At 40.6% G+C, this 17,944-nt stretch overlaps 1 protein-coding gene across 2 annotated transcripts in view; it reads right to left on the reverse strand.

The window, feature by feature from the left end:
• Positions 1-17,944, reverse strand: part of Pcsk5 (proprotein convertase subtilisin/kexin type 5) — a 426,655-nt gene that overhangs the window by 290,784 nt on the left and 117,927 nt on the right. For both annotated transcript variants that reach the window (XM_051146218.1, XM_051146217.1), the window contains exons 4-5: positions 2,994-3,137; positions 300-376 (exon numbers count right to left, since the gene is read on the reverse strand). In XM_051146218.1, coding sequence (XP_051002175.1) covers positions 300-376; positions 2,994-3,137 — 221 coding nt within the window. The remainder of the gene's footprint in view (positions 1-299; positions 377-2,993; positions 3,138-17,944) is intronic.

A 17,944-nucleotide genomic window follows, 5' to 3' on the forward strand; every position in this document is an offset into this window, starting at 1 on the left:
CTCCCCTAAGCACATTTATCTCTAATGGGCAGATTATCTACAGGGCTAAGATCTTCACTTCCATCTTCAAGACTTGAAGATGCTGAGCCAGTCCCCAGGGCTCTGACAGCAGCTGCTTTTTTCCTAGGTTGACAACTCCACTTTCTTACTCAAAAATTTCAGTGAGAAGATACCTGTTTCTCTTGCTGTGGTTTGAGGACCATTTGTTACCGAGAGGTTTGAAGAGAAGACTCCCCCCAGCGTAAGCAGAGAGAAGAGCTCCCGGCCAGCCCCTTGCCAGCCCGCCCTCTGAATCTTACTTGTTCTCATTGCTTGCGTCATAACGAGGCATCGGGTCCAAGTCATTCCCATTCACATCGCAACTGGCCAGAGCATCCTATGATCATGAAGAAGAGAGGGGGAAACAGGCTGTAGTTAGAGCTGACCCACAAGCTCATGCATTCTTAAGAGTACTTTTGCAAGAGAGTTACTAGGTTAATGAATACACTCATGGCTTCCCAGCATCAGACACCTGAGGGAGAGACTGTTAGTTCAATAATCATCAGTGGGGAATTGTCACTGTATGGCGAAGTAGTCTATACGGACCAAAGGACTTCCCACTTCTTACCCAGAGTGACCTAGTTCATGAGATGCTTATCTTGCAGAGATGCCCCAATTCCACATTTTCTAAGCACTAGAGGCTGAGTTTTTCAAAATATGCTTTCCACTCTTTACTTGATTTCATGGGCTTATGATAATCTTTATCACATTTTAATAATTTTTAGAAGAAAAAAAAATTACCGTTCATAGGTAATTAGCAAGCCAGCCAAGATATTAGATTCATCCTATCAGGTTTCTTGAGATCTGTAATACACAGCATCAGTCTTGTTCAGGCATATTTTCTATTACATAAAAGCCTTTAAGTCTGACTCTTAGAGTGATCCTTTAGCTCCAGGAGCAGTCCAAATGGCAAGCAAAGGGTTAAAGTGAGAGAACAGATCCTCTGAAGCCAGAGTTGGATTTATTTGTTTGCTTTCAAAAATGATTAAAAAAAAAAAAAGCCCCGAAATACTAAAGAGAACTCACAGGGTCACTTCCACTGTTTAATTATTTATCCCTACACTTTGCCTGGTCCAGAATATTATTAACTCCCCCATGCTTCATGACTACTTCTATGTCCAGTGTTAATAAAAGCCAGTATTATCTTTGCTTCCAGTCTTTAACAAGTCCTTGTGTTTCTGAAAATAAGTTTTAGTCCATGGAATTTGAGATGGTTTGGAGAATGAAGCATGGTACACGATGCATATAACGTTGATAAGTTCGGCTTCCTGAACACAGGAGCCCTGCTGCCTTGTGGTGGCTGTCAGAGCTGGACCTGCTTTAAAATGAGAGACTCAAACATAACTTATCAACTTTACTCACAGGAAACAGAGGCACAAAACAGGCTAATCTGTAGGCAGTCTGGACATGAAACAAACCAGCCAGGAGCCCAAGTCTGTGAGTCTGAATAATTCAGTGCTTTTTCTGGCTACCAAGTTAGAACTGAGATAGCACTGTCATTGGTAACTGAACAGGTGACCCTGGAGAGTGTCCTTCAGAATGAAAACATAAAAAAGGGAAACCTGCTGTCATAATTAGGTAGAAGCAAATTTCCCATAATGAAGTCCAGTCATCTGCAGCCGATAGAAGTGCAAGCAGAGAGACTCTCCTGGTGTGTGAAAAGTCTCCCTTCTGTGGTGCACGCAGATAGAGCTCAGATGTCATACCTCACCCAGGAGAACTGACTTCAATCTCCAACCTTTAGTTTCTTCACCTGTATCTGAGGAGATTGAACTGAAGTTCAGGCTTTAAGGTCTTTGCTGTCCAGAGGCACACGCGTATCTGAATGTGCTTGGCCACAGGCTGAGGTTAACTACTGACTCTTCTGTTCAAAGCAGAGCTAAACAAATCTTTAGTTTCGGCTTAAGAAAGGGATTGATTGATATGTAGTACCGGGAGGCAAAAGTGAAGCGGATCTGTTTGCAACACATAGAGACCAGAAGAGAAAACCACAATCAAAACGCAGAAAAGTGGAGCCCAGTCTCAATGAGTGCTTCTACAAAATGACTCCTGAGGCACTGAGGCAGTGGAGGCAGAACAATATTTTAAGAGCTAGAGGATCAGGGAATTTACTGTGAGATCGCATCTCCTAGTAATGTCAGAAGCTACCGCCATAAAGTCTCACCAATATGGCTGAGCAAGGTCAACAACAACAGACATGCTAAAGTAGAACTGGGAAAGCTCACAAGCCTCAACCAGACACAAAGAACTAGAGACATCTAAGAAGTGCCAAGAGTAGAGAAATAGTCTTCCCCAGGGAAAAGCACACCAATTGCTTATCCAATACTAAGTGCTCAGCCCTGAAAGAATAAATTCAAGTAGCATCAGGTTGTAGTCATATATTTGGGAATGTGTGTGTGTGTGTGTGTGTGTGTGTGTGTGTGTGTGTGTGTGTGTAACAAGAATTAATGTAAAAAGAAGCCATAAATCTGAAAGGCAGCAAGGAAGGGCAATGGAGGAGGTTGAGGAAGAAAAGGGAAGGGGTAAGTGATATAAGTTTATTAAAATATCAAAAATTTAAAAAATTAATAAAGACATAGAGATGAAAAATTAGCAGAACAACTGGAGAAAAGTTCTCAGTCTGCTCTTTACCATAGAAGTATGCTGCCTGGCTGGCTGGCAGAATTCTTGGGGAGAGTGGGTATGGTTGGTTACAAATGGTGTTGGTGGCAGGGTTTCTAATACGTCATGGCTGTCCTTTTGAAGGCCTCAGCATCAAAGGCATGGGGAAGTGCAAGTATGCTATGCTGTGACTCCTGTGCTGCAAGAGCCCACCTTTTGCAAGGAGGGAGCAAAGCACAGAGTCTGCCATGCCTCTTGCTACCTTTGTTAGTAGCTCTCCCGCTGTATGACCATCCCACCAGGAGTCCCCCACTTCCAAGGAGGGTGGACGTCTGGACACAGCAAACACTCACGTAGTTCTGCATCAGATCAGGGTGGGTCCTCTCAATGCCATCATCCAGGATTGTCACCACGATGTTCTTCCCCGTATAGCCTCTCTTCCAGGCTCCTTCAATATTCATGTCTGACTGGCAGGGGTGCGTGTTATCACTGCAGTGCTAAAGAAGAAAAGGACATCGTGGATTACTGAATAGTGAGAAGAAGATAGGAGAATCACCCACTTGTGAAGATTGTATTGAGTTAAGAGCAATTTGGTCTGCTGGCTGTTTGAGGGGAAGCACTCATCCTCAGAGAGGTAACTGGGAGGATACAAAGATGTATGTAAGGAAAGAAAGTAAACGTGGACTCATTAATACTGAGTGCCATATCAACAGAATAAGGGATAGTTTATTGTCACCATGTATTAATGAGACTATAATGAGCTACTGTGGCATTTCATTATAAATCTGAAGAGGGCAACTGAAGAATATATACTTTCTCATATGTTATCCCGGCACCTAGGACCCAATCCAGCAACTTCTTCCTCTAACGTAACAATGGTAGGCAGTATTCAGAGCTACTTGGAGAAGGGTGGGAATACGAAGTGGGGTAAGAAGCTAAGACAGGTACTCTACCCAGGAAAACATATACAGGTGCTTCAGGGGGCAGGCTGGAAACATAATGTCTTGGCTTCATTATGCGCAGAAATTTCATTCTGCAAGATCCACAGCGTCCACACATACTGACTGAAAAGGGAATGGAGCCAGCAGCTTTTTCTGATATAATTTACTAATGTTGGTTCAACCCACATAATTGTTCCTTTCAAGTCTATCTCTTTGAAATATTCTCAAGGGCTGCTGTTTTCCAGGTTCTTAAGACTCAGAAGAAGCACAAAGGCAGGGATGTGTGGCTCTGTGATGCCATAGCAACACCCGCTTCTGCTCGCCATTCACCACTCCATGCAGTCCTCCTGCATCTCAGCAAATAGCTCCATGCTTAGGGAATGGAAAGGAATGCTACATTTTCTCTGCCCTAAACATAATGGAGACCCCATTGGCACTGTTGGATTCAACGCATATTGTATTGAGCACCTACTGCATGCTCAGCATGGTTGCAAACAAAATGCCCTAGGTTTTCATTCTAAGGGAGTGTCACAGAAGACAGAAAAATGAACAAACAAAACAAATGATTATGCACGGTTTTCAAGGGAGATAGGGGCAGTGGGGTAGAGACAGCAGGTCAGTCATATATCGGTCAGTGCCCAGGGAACTGCTTTGGGGGAACAGTTAGGAAGACACTTCAGTCTGAGAAAGTAGACGGTATGTGGTCATGTGACTGTTGAGGAGCTGATGGTAGAGAGTGGAGTCATGTGTTCAGGAAAGGGCCCAGAGACTAGGATCCTGTTCAACACAGTGAATGGCAGGATTTTGATGTGGATAAGAGTTCTGCAGGACACAGTGACACTAAGGATGGCAAGCTGGAAAAGGAAGAAGGACCACTCTGCACCCCAGACACCAGCTGTTTACTCCCCTGCTCTAATGACCCATGTATCACTCTCTTGACTCCCACCAGTTTCCTGAGCATGGCCCAGGACCCACACAGTCTTCTGCAGCCCTCTCTTCTTTTTCCTTTCCAGAACCTAGGAGCAGAGCCATGCATTTGCACAAGCACACTGGCTCTCTGTGCACCAGCTCATGCTCACTGGCGTCTGTTGTGCTGGACTGTTCACAGCGGAATCTTGTGCACTTGTCTCCCTGACTGGCCTACGGACTTAAGTCTAACCAAAGATTTCATAAACACTGCTTAACCAATATACTCAGAATGAAAGAGTAGCCTTAACTTTATTTCCAGTTAAAATTATTATGCTTCAAACTTTGACCTTTTCAGCAATATCTGGCCAGTTACTTGCTTGGCTAAAACAAACGATAGTGAAAAAAGTGGTGTAGAGAGCCAACAAATCACCTATGTTCCCAACTGTCCGATTTGGCCAAGCATGTGAGCCTCTCCTCACCAAATATTATAATTTAACAGAAAGCAATTTTAGCATGTTTCCATTTTATGTTTTTTTTTTTTTTTCCAAAAGCTGCTGTGAGCACCTGTGGTACTCATTGTGACTGGAAGTGAGGTTAATGTGGCTGAGAGGTGGGTTGAAGGAAGGAAAAGCATGGGAAACAACACGCAAGCCACAAATGGAATAAACACCCTGAATTGCAGGGAGACAGCCTGAGGTTGTAATTATGAAAACGGAAGAACACTACCCGTCAATGGAAAACATGTGTGGTGGAGTGAGCTTTGGCCCTTTGGAATGTTCCCACCTCCGCTTCCGAATCCAACTCTGATCATTTTAAACATTCTGGCACTACCTTTTTTATCCCTTACACACACCACCATAGAATCCCTGGTGGTAGCTGGGAACTTTGCTACTGGTATATTCACTTGACAATCTAACATGGGCATGTAGCTCAAATATCAAAGACAAAATGACATTGAAAATAAATATAAGATGAGGGTGAACGAATTAAGAAAATCTAGACTGTTTCTTACAGACAAGTAATAAGTCTGAGGCCAATTTAAGGATCTACTGTGAACAAGATATAAACCTCTGGGTCCTCAAAGAGAACCCTTGATTTTTAATATATTTCAGTGTTTTATGTCTTCAAACATATTACTAACGTAGTTGTTTCATCTACCTGAACTAGTGAGAGCAAAGAGAATAGAAATTGCTGATGTCACCCAGCAATGAAATGAGAATGATCTCATCAATTTCTGAAGAGCCTGATGAAAGTGGCCTTTATTCTGGCCTCAATCTTCTTGCCAGATATCCATGTTAAAGCACCACTAAAGGATAAAAGTGCACAACTGGGCCTGGTTCTCATAGCTATAGTCAGTTCCATTGAGATCTCTGTTGGGAAAAAGCCTAGTATATAGAATGGTGTCAACATACATAAGCCCACCGCCTAGAGCTCACCAACAGACCAAAGGGAACTTCAGCATATTAGAACTGGAGAAATCACATAAGTGCATGATTTAAGTACTTATAGCCCCAAGTACACCTTCACTCTGAATAACGCTATTCCACTGGTGTCAACCCATAGGTGTCTAAGTTCTTTAAAAATGAACATAAAAATGTAAGTACACTACAGACACATGGCTTACTCCAGGTAGATATACTGCTTACTCATCCGAACAAGTTGTGTCCTCAAAAATATATTTCAGAGTTTATTCAATGGATGAACAGTTTATACCCTAAATAAGTTACCCCAAACCTACATTTGTTATATCTTCATCATCAATTTATTCAGAAAAATGGAAGGGAAACCCCATTCCTTTAAAATTTTTATAAATTTTGAAAGCCCCTGTGGTAATTTGAGTAAGAATGGCCCCCCATAGACTCATACATTTGAATGCTTTGTCATCAGGGAGTGGCACTATTTTTCTATATAATATAGAGATTTTTATGTTTTATTTTTACTAAATATTTTTTACATATAAATTTATATTATTACACATACATACAATAAACGATCTACAGCAAGAAGAACCATGAAACAATCGGGAATTATATGAATGTTACATTCTTCATGCTTTGGTTATTTGTATTTGGCAGCCTTGAAGAAAACATTATTCCTATCTTGGTGCATCTAAAATCTGAACTTATTTATCATATTTTGTCATTATCAACTTAGTGTGGCCTTGTTGAAGGCGATGTATAATCGAGGGTCGGTTTTGAGGTTTAAAAAGCCATCACCAGGCCCACAGTGTATCTGCCTGGCTCTGTCTCTCTGTGTCTCTGTCTCTGTGTCTCTGTCTCTGTGTCTGTCTCTGTATCTCTGTGTCTGCCTCTCTCTGTCTCTCTGTCTCTGTCTCTGTCTCTGTCTCTCTCTCTCTCTCTCTCTCTCTCTCTCTCTCTCTCTCTCTCTCTCTCTCTCTCTCTCTCTCTCTCTCCACCAAAGCAGCCCAAGGATCAGGATGTAGCTCTTAGCTACTGCTCTAGTGCCTGCCTGCATGTTGCCATGCTCCCCACAATGATGGCAGTGGACTAATCCTCTGAAACTGTAAGTGAGCACCTAATTAAATGTGTTCTCTGATAATAGTTGCCTTGGTCTTGGTGTCTGTTCACAGAAATAAAACAATGACTAATGCATTACTCCATGGACTGTGCCATTGCTTTTTTGTTGTCCTTACATTAGAGTCTAGGACCTTGTATATGCAAGGCAAGTGTCCTACTACTAAACTACATCCCTAACCCTTGAGCTGCTGGGTTTCATGTAGTCAGTACTCTGCTGACATTGAAAATAACCATTATTCAAAAACTGTTGATAAGGTCATTGTTCGTTGTTGACAGAAGCATGTAAGCCTAAAATTCTGACTGTATGATGTTTATAATAAAATATAATTCAATATACAAAAATATGTACTGGAAACCTTCTTATTGCTAAGAAAACACCACGACCAAAAGCATCTTAGCGAAAAAGGGTTTGTGTGTCATACACATCACTGAGGGAAGTCAAGGCAGTACTGAAGGCAGGAACCTGGAGGCAGAAACTGAGTCAGAGACCTTGGAAAAACACTTCTTATTGGCTTGTTTACCATGGCTTGCTCATTTTGCTTTTGTATATAACCCCAGGACCTCCTGCCAAGGAGTGACACCCCCCCAAAGTGGATTGATCCCTCTCACATCAATCATTAATCTAGAAACTTCTTCCACATTCTTGTCTATAGGTCAATCTGATGGAGGCATTTTCTTAGGTCAGTTTCCCTCTTCTCAGATAACTCTAGCTATGTCAAGTTACAAAAAATTAACCAGCAGAGAAACATCTCTAGTCAACTCAGAAAAGTGTATGAATACTTTGAAGTTCTTTGTAAAATTTAGAACTCTGGTGCTTCACATTTGACCATGTCCCCTAGAGGGGGAGACTTGGTGGCACTCAGAGGAAGAACAGCAGGTTACCAAGAAGAGACTTGATACCCTATGAGCTTATACAGGGGGAGGTAATCCCCCTCAGGAACAGTCATAGGGGAGGGGAATAAGGGGAAAATGGGAGGGAGGGAAGAATGGGAGGATACAAGGGATGGGATAACCATTGAGATGTAACAAGAATAAATTAATAAAAAAAAGAGTTGTTATAAATCAAATAGGAATAGAATTGAGATTTCTCTAAGTGAAAAATGTAAACCACTAGGTCCTTTCCCTAACCAACTATTGTACAAGTTTTTTCAGGTGAGTGACAATATGAAATTACCCAAGGAAGCACACTGTTTTTAAATACCATCAAACTCAGCAATGGTAGCTAAAAACATTTGTTAAAGTGAACCAGGCAGAGAGAATATGAGTTCCGTCTGCTTCTTTCTGGCTGAATGATTTGTCAAATTGTTTAAATTATTAAAACTATGTCTGCTATTTGAGCATAAATAGTAGTCATAGATATCAGAGAAGATGAAAATGCAACAGTGCTGTTATAATGATCCTGCTACTGCTGACAACAGTGCATTCATATGAGTCCTCAGTGTTCCCAACTACTAGAGAAGAAAACTTAATTTAAAGAGTGAAAAGGACAAGCATGTTTCTGTGACCCAATAGGGAGTTAGGTTAAGCAACCCAGGAAGGGCAATGGATCACTAGTAGAGACATCTGGGAAGACCCAGATGAGCGCTTCACATCTGCAGTCTTGGTGATGGGTAGGTGTTGTAGACAGGCATGATGAGGTGAACAAAGGGAATTTGTTACCTACCGGGGCATTGATGAAACATTTTGTCTTCCTCTGAGACATTAACACTTCTTTACTCTGTACTAGTAGCTCAGCCCTGATCAAATGACAGTTCCCATCTGTTACAATTTATTGTTGACAAAGGTTTGTAACAGGAATTGTTACTTTTCAGTACAACTCCACATAACACCAAGGAGATGTCAGGAAAAAACAGATGTAGGAGAAGACTGTGGTATATCACGAGTGCCTAGAAATTATAAAGGTATAAAACCAGGGCTTCACTACAAACGACTTAAAACTCTCTTGGATGAGCAGTGCATATTAGAGTAAACAGAATAGATCCCTGTCTTAAATGCTAACACAAGGGGATACCCAAGAGTCCAAGCAGCGTTGCCAAAGGACAGAGAGGTCTAGACAACAGGAAGCTTCCCATCTTCACCTTTCCAAACCTAACCTCACTTCAAATGACAAGTTTTCGATCATAAAAGTACTTAAGAAAACCACTAAATGAACACAATGCATCAAAAATGGCATCTGAGCCCTTTGAGGCTCTTTATGTGTCTCACAGTAGTGTTTGGAGAGTTGCTTTCAGCCATGTCACCTAGCTTTGATACTAAAGAGTAACCAACACTCCTAAAACATAGCGAACATTTCTGTGGCACTAGAAACAAAGTAAAATTGTATACAGACAGAGATATCTGCACTCGCCAGTTCAGAGCATTCTAGAAAAACACTGGTCTAAAAACAAAGGAATTGGGTTTTAGAAGCTCAGATCTTAACCCATGGCATCCAGTCCTCTTGTCATTTCTCCTTCCCAGTTACCACATCCGAGTCACGACAATGGCTTTGGCAAGATCTCTATGGTCAAGTCCTAGAGGCTTAGTCTATGTCTCAGACAAAGAAGTGGTTATGAAACAGAAGCTAAGCCTTATAACCAGGGAAGGCCATGAACCCTGGTCATGGGAGAGTGTGGGAAAAGTGAGAGCACTCCTGGAGAAATGACATTGATGGAGCTTGTACGCCAGCTGACTCACTGAAGAGCAGGTGGAGGCTGCGGGAGATTTGCAGAGCTTTGTAAAGACATGTAATAATCAGAGAGACGCTGAGCGCATCTTATCTAAAAATAACCCAGACTTGGAAAGACTAAAGTTGAAAGAGCAAGATGGGAAATAAAAAGAAAAAGGAAAGGAAAGAAAGATGTGAGATTAAAGAGGTATTCAGAGAATATTCATTACATAAAACAGGAATCCATACATGAAGTTGCCAGTCTGAAGGAAGGAAGCCAATCCAGAAAGACAGCAAAAAACCCTCACATACCAGGTTGATGGAGTTCACTAGAAGCACTGGTCCTGCAAGTATGAAACATGGACCATGAATGAACTACATGTGTCAAATAGAGTAACTATAAAAAACAAACAAACAACAACAACAACAAAAAACCCTCAAAGATCACTGGATCCTTGGCAGAGCATTCTCCTCAAGTGTAGCCTGTGGTTTCCTGCTCAGCCATCCAACATTCAACTCAGTGTTTTGTGATTACATGTGTGTTATCTTCCCAGTGTTTTTAAGTCACTTGTAATGGACGCTGTTTAAGACCTTTATTTTCTCTAGAGTTCAGCATAAAACTACTCAATAAGCTAAGGACTGTCTTCACTTACAGGGTAGGATGACTAACTGGAATTTTGTTTTTGTTGTTTTAGTTTGACAGATGCATAGATGGCTGGCAACAATTACTGACTGGTGTGCCTGTGTGGGTGATCCTGTCAAAGATTAGCATTTGAATAGCTATACTGTATTAGAGAACACTGCTCTCAATGATACAGTGTGTGCAACACACTGAGAGTCTCAGTAGAACGGAAGTTACAAGAAAAGTAAAATGATTTTCTGATTGAACTGGGACATCCATCTTTTCCTGTCTTTGGGTATTAGTACCTGGTTCTTGGGTTATCAGACACAGATTGGGAGTCCTAAGCTCAGAACTTGTGGTTCTCAGGCCTTCAGATTTAGAGAAATGGCATCGCAGGCTTTTCTAGGCTTCCTATGTATGGATAGTACATTGTGAACCTTTCAGGCTCCTTGACTATATGAGCCAATCCCTAGTGGTAACTTCTTTTTCCTTAGTCTGCCTTACATCTTCTATTTCTTATTGCTTTTATTTCTTTGGAGAAGATTGGATCATGAAGAAAGGCTAGTGTGATAGAAGGTAGAAATCAATTCTAAATATGGAAAGAGTAAGCTGTACTAGCACTTTCTTCTTGTTCCAGCACACGGGTGACAGAGACAGGATGACCAAGAATTAAAAGCCAACATACTGCATTTGAGAGCAGCTTTGGTTACATGAGACCTGGCCTCACAAAAAGAGGGGAGAAGGGGAACGTAGATGATGGTAGAAAAGACATACTACTTGGGTAACTAATGGAAGAGACAGAAACATGTCTAGAATTCATCTTCTGCACACTGGCTGATAATAAGGCCCCGCCTACTACATTTTCCAATGAAAAGATTCACGGTGACTCAGGGATGTGTGGAGACTAAAATTTTCATAGGAGACTATGTAAGAAGGATATTGACTATTGTGCGGTACCCTTAAGAAGGTTCAACATGTCCAGTGAAGAGACAGGGTGGCAGGTAAGCCATTGTGTCGTCCTCCAGCCCTGCTGAGAAGCTCATCTGTCAGGAGGGCAGCTCCGAAGTGCAGAGCTCTGGTTTCTTTGGGGGGCAATACATGGCATGAAGGTGCCAGATAGTCCTCAGTTCTGCTCTGGTTTTTGGAAAGTGGCTCAACTTGAACACTCTTCCCTCATAGGTCATGCATCAAATTCTGAGCTGAAGAGAAACTTAAGTTTTACCACATGACTTTCTTCCTGGGACATTCTAAATCAGGAGCCAGATCTTAATATTCCACTCTCTTGCCAAATAGTACAATTAGTAAATTAGCAAATTGCTTATTTAGGGATGATCTCAATTAGAACGTTTTCTTTAGGAGATTATAAGACAAGAAACAAATCCCACACTCATGCTTATAAACATGATTCTTCAAAACAGTGAGATTGCATTATTTATAGTAATGAGAACATTGGTGTAAATAACCTTTGGGTTTTCTTTTCTTTTCTTTTATTATTATTTCTTAATTTTATTTTTTACATATACATTTATATCGTTACACATATATACAATAAACTACCTACAGCCAGAAGAACCATGAAACAATCAGGAATTATATAAATGTTACATTCATAATGTTTTGGCTTTTGTATTTGCCAACCTTGCAGAAAATATCTTTCCTACCTTGGTGAGTCTAAAATTCTGAATGTAAATCAATATCTATTATATCTCATCTTTATCAACTTAAAACATCTATCTAGACCTAAAAACATCTTAACACCTAAACAACTAAGCTTAATTGTAAAACTAAACTATCTGGTCTTCCACCCCATCAGAGACTTGAGAAGGAACAAAATTAATTACCTGAGTAGACAGGAAGTGCAGGTTAGCAGGTTCCAAAATGAGAAAATGACAGAGACAGTTTGCTGCCTGATCAGTCACCCAAAACTCTCTATAATGTTGGAGGACCTAACTGGTTTTTCTTCTAAAATATAATTTCTTTGCACATACTGTTTACCAATTTATGCTAATATACCCTATTCGGTCTGTCCCTTCTATGCATGACTGTGTGGAGAAGCTCCTGTCTTCCTTTATTCATCATGGGTGCAGAAGTCCTGCTAACAGACTTGGAGGACATGTCCCTCTTCTCTAAGGTGAGTTGAATGCAGTATGATTTCAAGAACAGCAACCAGCAGGCTTATCTTTGAATTCAGAGATACTTTTGAGGTTGAAGAAAAAATTTGAGTATCATTTGTAAATATCTAAATACACTGTTATCGATGTAGCATCTTTATACTAGCTTATGAATCAATATTTTCATGAAACATAAAGGCAAATGTAATTTTTCAAATGAGAAAGCAATCACTTTTAACCGATGAAATGCACTTATGCCATCCTCCCAGCCCTTCAACCCCTCAGGCTTTTGACAACATGACTGCTATCTCTTGTATGCATGTGCGGATAAAGGACAGATAAGGACACAGAGAGAAAAATACATGATGCATTACATTTCAAGTTTTCTCAAATTCTTACTGAAGACTTCACATCCTTCAAGATCCTGTGAAGGTACTACATATAGTAGTAGATAGATAACTCAACTCCTCAAACTAAAAGCATTGACTAGATTAGGTGTTTCAATAGACATGTTAGTGAAAACCAAGCCACAGAGGTGGTACACACAAATAAAGAAGACAATGAACAGGCAAGGAAGAAAGGAGGAAATGCTCCTAACAGTAAAGTTAAGTTAGTGGTGCTAGTGTCCTCTGTGCTCTGCCATCCCCACCCCCCACCCTCCACTTCCAGAGAATAAACATCACCTCAGCTATCCTAATAGAACATAAATGGCTGCATTACACTCAACATGAAAAGTATCAAAATTTTGGTGCAAAACATTAATAGTGCTCCTGATGATTTTTGTTTCATAAAATGGCACTGAAGGGCTGAGGTGATGGCTCAGCTGGCGAAGCATTTGCTGGGCAAGCAGGAAGATCTCAGTCTGATCCCAAGAACTCATATAAATGGACCAGGCATAGTGTGAGTTGCTTGCTATTCCAGCACTGGGGAACCAGAAACAGGTGGATCCCTGGAGCTTGCTGAGGAGCTAGACTAGCCTAGATAACTCCCGAGGTCGTCCTCTGCTCTCTACAGATGGACACAAATTCTCACCTCTCCACCCCCCCCTCTCTCTTCCCCTATCTCCCTGCTTCCTGCCTTTAGGTCAGGAAGTAAAGCTCTCAGCTACTACTCCAGCACCACGCCTGTCTGCTTCCCACCATGATGATCACTGAATAACCAAGGAAGCAAGCCTCCATTAACAGCTTTCTTTTGTAAGAATTGTCTTGTCTGTGCCATTGCTTCATATCACTAGAATAGTAACTAAGACAAGGCCTCTCCAGGCTTTTGGGGTATTTGCTATTCTCTAGATGTATGAGATTATAAACTCAATTTTCTGAATATTATGAAAGTCTGAGGATCTCCATGACCTCAAACATGCTATTGCCATATATATATATATATATATATACATATGTATATGTATATATATATTCATTTCTGCAAGAAATCTACAAAAAAAATCATTACGCAGACCTTCTAGAAATGGGATAGTATGACCAATGTCTATATTCCTATTTAAAATATTTACATAATAAAGTATAAGTGTGTAAGTATGTGTGCCTGTGTGAATTTACCTGCAGCATATGTATATAAGTACCCATGGAGGTCAGAAGACACTGCGGAACTGGGGTACAGATGTTATGAGCTGCCTGGAATAGTACTGGGAACTGAATCCAGGTCCTGTGCAATGGTATTAAGTGATCTTAACTGCAGAGCCATCACTCCAGCCCCAATGTTCCTATGCTTTTAAACTCAAGTAATTATATCAGAATACGACGGGTATTCAATCAAAACTCTTAGGATCCTAACTGGATGCTGACAAATCATGATTCAACTCTGTCATCCACCAATACTCTTGACCACTTGACTTCCTCAATTCTTTTTTTTTTTTTTAATTCTAGCAAATGAATTCTTCAGGTTTAACCAGTCTTTGTTTTCACAGGGTCAAAAAATAGGTCTATCATATATAATGTCTTTAGTGTGCTGCTCACCAAAGGGGGGGAATTGTTAGGAACAACAGTCAACATTCATCCTGTGGATTCTTTTTCTTATACTGTGAAATCCTTGACTCCAAAACCCAGGTCCACAAACACAACTTCATTGTTTCCATTTTTAGTAGCATGGGTTGAGTAGGCTTAGTGGTGCGGCTCTCACTTAGGACTGCCCATGAAGTGCTGGGGTGACTGATCCCTGACAGCCTGAGTGACACCTAAGCTAGTAGTTTTAAGTCATACAAAGACTTGGAGAATTTCCTATGCTGTGTGTATGGTTTTGTTATTAACATATGCATATTATAGCTAAGCTACATGCAGGGCCTTCTGAAGGACATACAGATACTCCTTAACTTATAACAAGATATTATCTCAATTACCATAGTAAAGTGAAAATGATCATTCATTAAAAATGCACTGATTATATCTGACCTTTCATATGTTATAGTTTAGCAAAGCATAGCAAGCTGTTTGCTGGGCCTTTGGACCACTTGGTTGCTGTAGTTTGGTGTATTCTAGAAACCATCCTATTGAAAACTGTCAGAACACTGATCTAGGAATGGAATTTTGTGAGAAAAATTCTGAGTGCTTGTGAGAATATTCCAAGAAAATGAGACAAAAGGCTTGTGATCTCAGTTACTTCAAAAACAACAAATTCTTCTTGAAATGTGTTTTCTTGCTCCTCCTAGGTGCAGCCAATAGGTGTGAATTTGCCTTAGATTACTCATTATTGCTTGCTGTTGTTTTTCAATTTTCATTTGTTTAAATTAGCCTTTATATGCCTCTATGAAAAAACATGTTTTTACCACATGTGGCTTGTCCCTGTGATTGTATACAGCTAACCTCATGAGAACTTTACTTATGTGACCTTCCTAACCCTCAGAGTATTAACTGTCGGAGGCAATGAAGAAAGCTACTACATGAGACTTTGGCCTGCCATATCTATTGGCTCCATTCACCAAGGCCCCACCGCCTCTAGAGCAGTGACAACTATTAGGCTAGAAAAAGACAGATTTCAAAATTAGAGGTCTGGCTTTTACTAACTACACTATTATGAATCCATTCAATATAAAGTTGGAAGTCATCAGTTTACTTACCAAATAATTCTTTTATCCCATAAACACTAGGGGAATGAAAGTCTATACCTTTTCACTGCAAAATATTTATGTGCTCATGTGTGTGGTTGTTTATGTTTTATTTTCCAGCCAAGACTTAATGAGGAGTTTATAAGAGGGAATGGAAACACACAAGATCTAGCCTTTGCAACCTTTATGTCCTAAGTAGAGTATAGTAATAATAAGTAAGCAGGTAAATGAAATGCACATGCAATTAGGGATTGTAGTAATAGTTATAGAGAAAAAAATCTGTCTTAGAGAACATTAAGAAGAGTGTCATTAAAGTTACAGAGTTCCTTACAATTTTCTTATTATGTTGACCTATGTTCAATGATCACAGACAGTCCAATTTGAAGTTTTGTTTTTTTTTTTTGTTTGTTTTTGTTTTTAATGGAGATCAGGCAATAAATCCCAGAGTAGAGGTGAGTAGTTGAAGCAAGATTGAGGTTCCAGGCCTCTTCCTATTTAGGATAGCACAAAATCATTTGCACATATCAAATTAAAATGTAAAATTAAGAAATTTCTTACAACATAAAGCCCTGAAAAATAAAGAGGATGTATTATATAGTTATTTTTAAGATGGAACCACCCCAAACCAAATCTCCTCACGAGCAAAGTGAGAAACAGCTCAGCCCGAGAAGAAGCAAAATCGATTCAGACAAATTCTAAAATGCCACTCCAATATTGCTCCTTCAAGACCGAGCTAAGATAATTTCTTGAATCTCCCTGACATCTTTGCTTTCACTATGCACCTGCAGATGTAAGCTGGAAGAAAATCTACAAAGCCCAAGGCAAGGAAAACAAAACATTTTGCTTAGAGGGGCCAGTAATATACGCAGTACATTGTCTGTAATGGCACAGAGCCAATGCTTCAGAAAAGATTAGATTTCATAATGTGTCTGCTTATCTGTTCTCAATAAAGGCCTTTACAGGAAAGATGGCCCCTCTCACCTGGTGAGACTCTCTCCAGACCCTGCCGCATAATGAGCAAGAAAATGCAGTCCTCATTTACCCCACACCCCCAAGCATAATTGTAAATGATTTTCTTATTAATAAAAAAGTCGAATCTGCTCAAGAATAAAACCAAGCACCTTGCTTTAACAATCACTGGCAGGCAGAATATCTTCTGTTACAGGAAATTATTCTAGAAAAGCAGTTATCTGAATGTAGTGGTGCATTTTCCACCCTAGGGCAAGGACACTTTAGCTTTTCTCTGAGGGAACCCTAACTCTCATAGAAGCAAACTTGGGGTAAAATGAAGCACTGCTCCTGTTACAGGAGCGCAGTTTGTCCCCACTCACCAATGAAAGAGATACTGCTGACAGAAGTACATCCTACAGGAGGGTGGCACCTTCCCATGTCTGCACTCTCCTACATGCACATGTAGCTAGGGGGTGGTTTCCAAACATCTGTTACCTTTTCTACCTAGCCAGTTAGTAAACTCCATATGGTAAGTAACCTCAGTATTGCACAGATAAATGTGGCTGAACTCATCCTGATGTTTGACTGCTGTGCGTCCACATCTGGCTTAGCAGAGAGCTTTCCCAGGAGCAAAAATGGGCAACCACCCATCGAAGTAAGTGGGGTTTCAGGCCTCTAAGGCTGCTGATTTGATGCAGTAGGAAAAAAAATATGCCCCCTTTCATTTTCCTCTGCTGCACCTAGCTTTCAAGAGAAGGAAAGAGGAGGTACGGCAAACATTTACAACACATGATTGTACCCCGAAGATTGTTAGGAGAAAACAGGGAATTAAAAGCTTCCTTTAAAAGGGCGGGCTTAACCAGAAAACTCTTGAAGTTAGAAAAGGGTTTGTATTCATTTCAAGTGTTTCAAGCAGCAAGGAAAAGGAAACCCAGTTAACTATATACTGTTGGTAGTTTCTGCCTACTGTAGTCAGAAACAGTACTTAGCTGTTACTCAGCACACAGGGAAGATTTCAAGTGACTGATATGAGTAAAAATTCCTGAGCCACCATTCTTAGCTGTCGGCCCTTTATTCTCTGAGCCTGTCTCCTGGTTTCAAGAGAATTGCTATTGCTTCTTATAAGATTTTCCTCACAAAAGAAAAGAAGGCATAAAAGGGTTTTCTCTCCCAAGAGAAAAAGGCCCCATGACCAGTTTGCATCGTCGCTGGTGGACCTCTCTCTCTGGTGTTGGTGAGGGGCAAGAGTCCACGGCTGCCTTGGTCTGGTCCATTCCGTTGATCCCCACAGGCTAAGGAAGGGTTTACTTTCTCTGAGAACAGCTTCACAACAATAGCCAAAGGGTTTGAGCAAGGGACAATGAAGTATGGTTACCAGGGGGAGAAAACTCACCCTGAGAGTGTTATGAAACAGCTTTTATTAAATCATCCCATGAACCACTGAAGCAGCTTCCATCACTCTTGTTAGGGATACGGAATGACTTTCTTTTATAGAGCTACTTTATATTGTGAGGCAGAGTTGAAGGAAGAT

The sequence above is a fragment of the Acomys russatus genome, chromosome 5, assembly GCF_903995435.1.
Source record: "Acomys russatus chromosome 5, mAcoRus1.1, whole genome shotgun sequence".
NCBI lineage: Eukaryota > Metazoa > Chordata > Mammalia > Rodentia > Muridae > Acomys > Acomys russatus.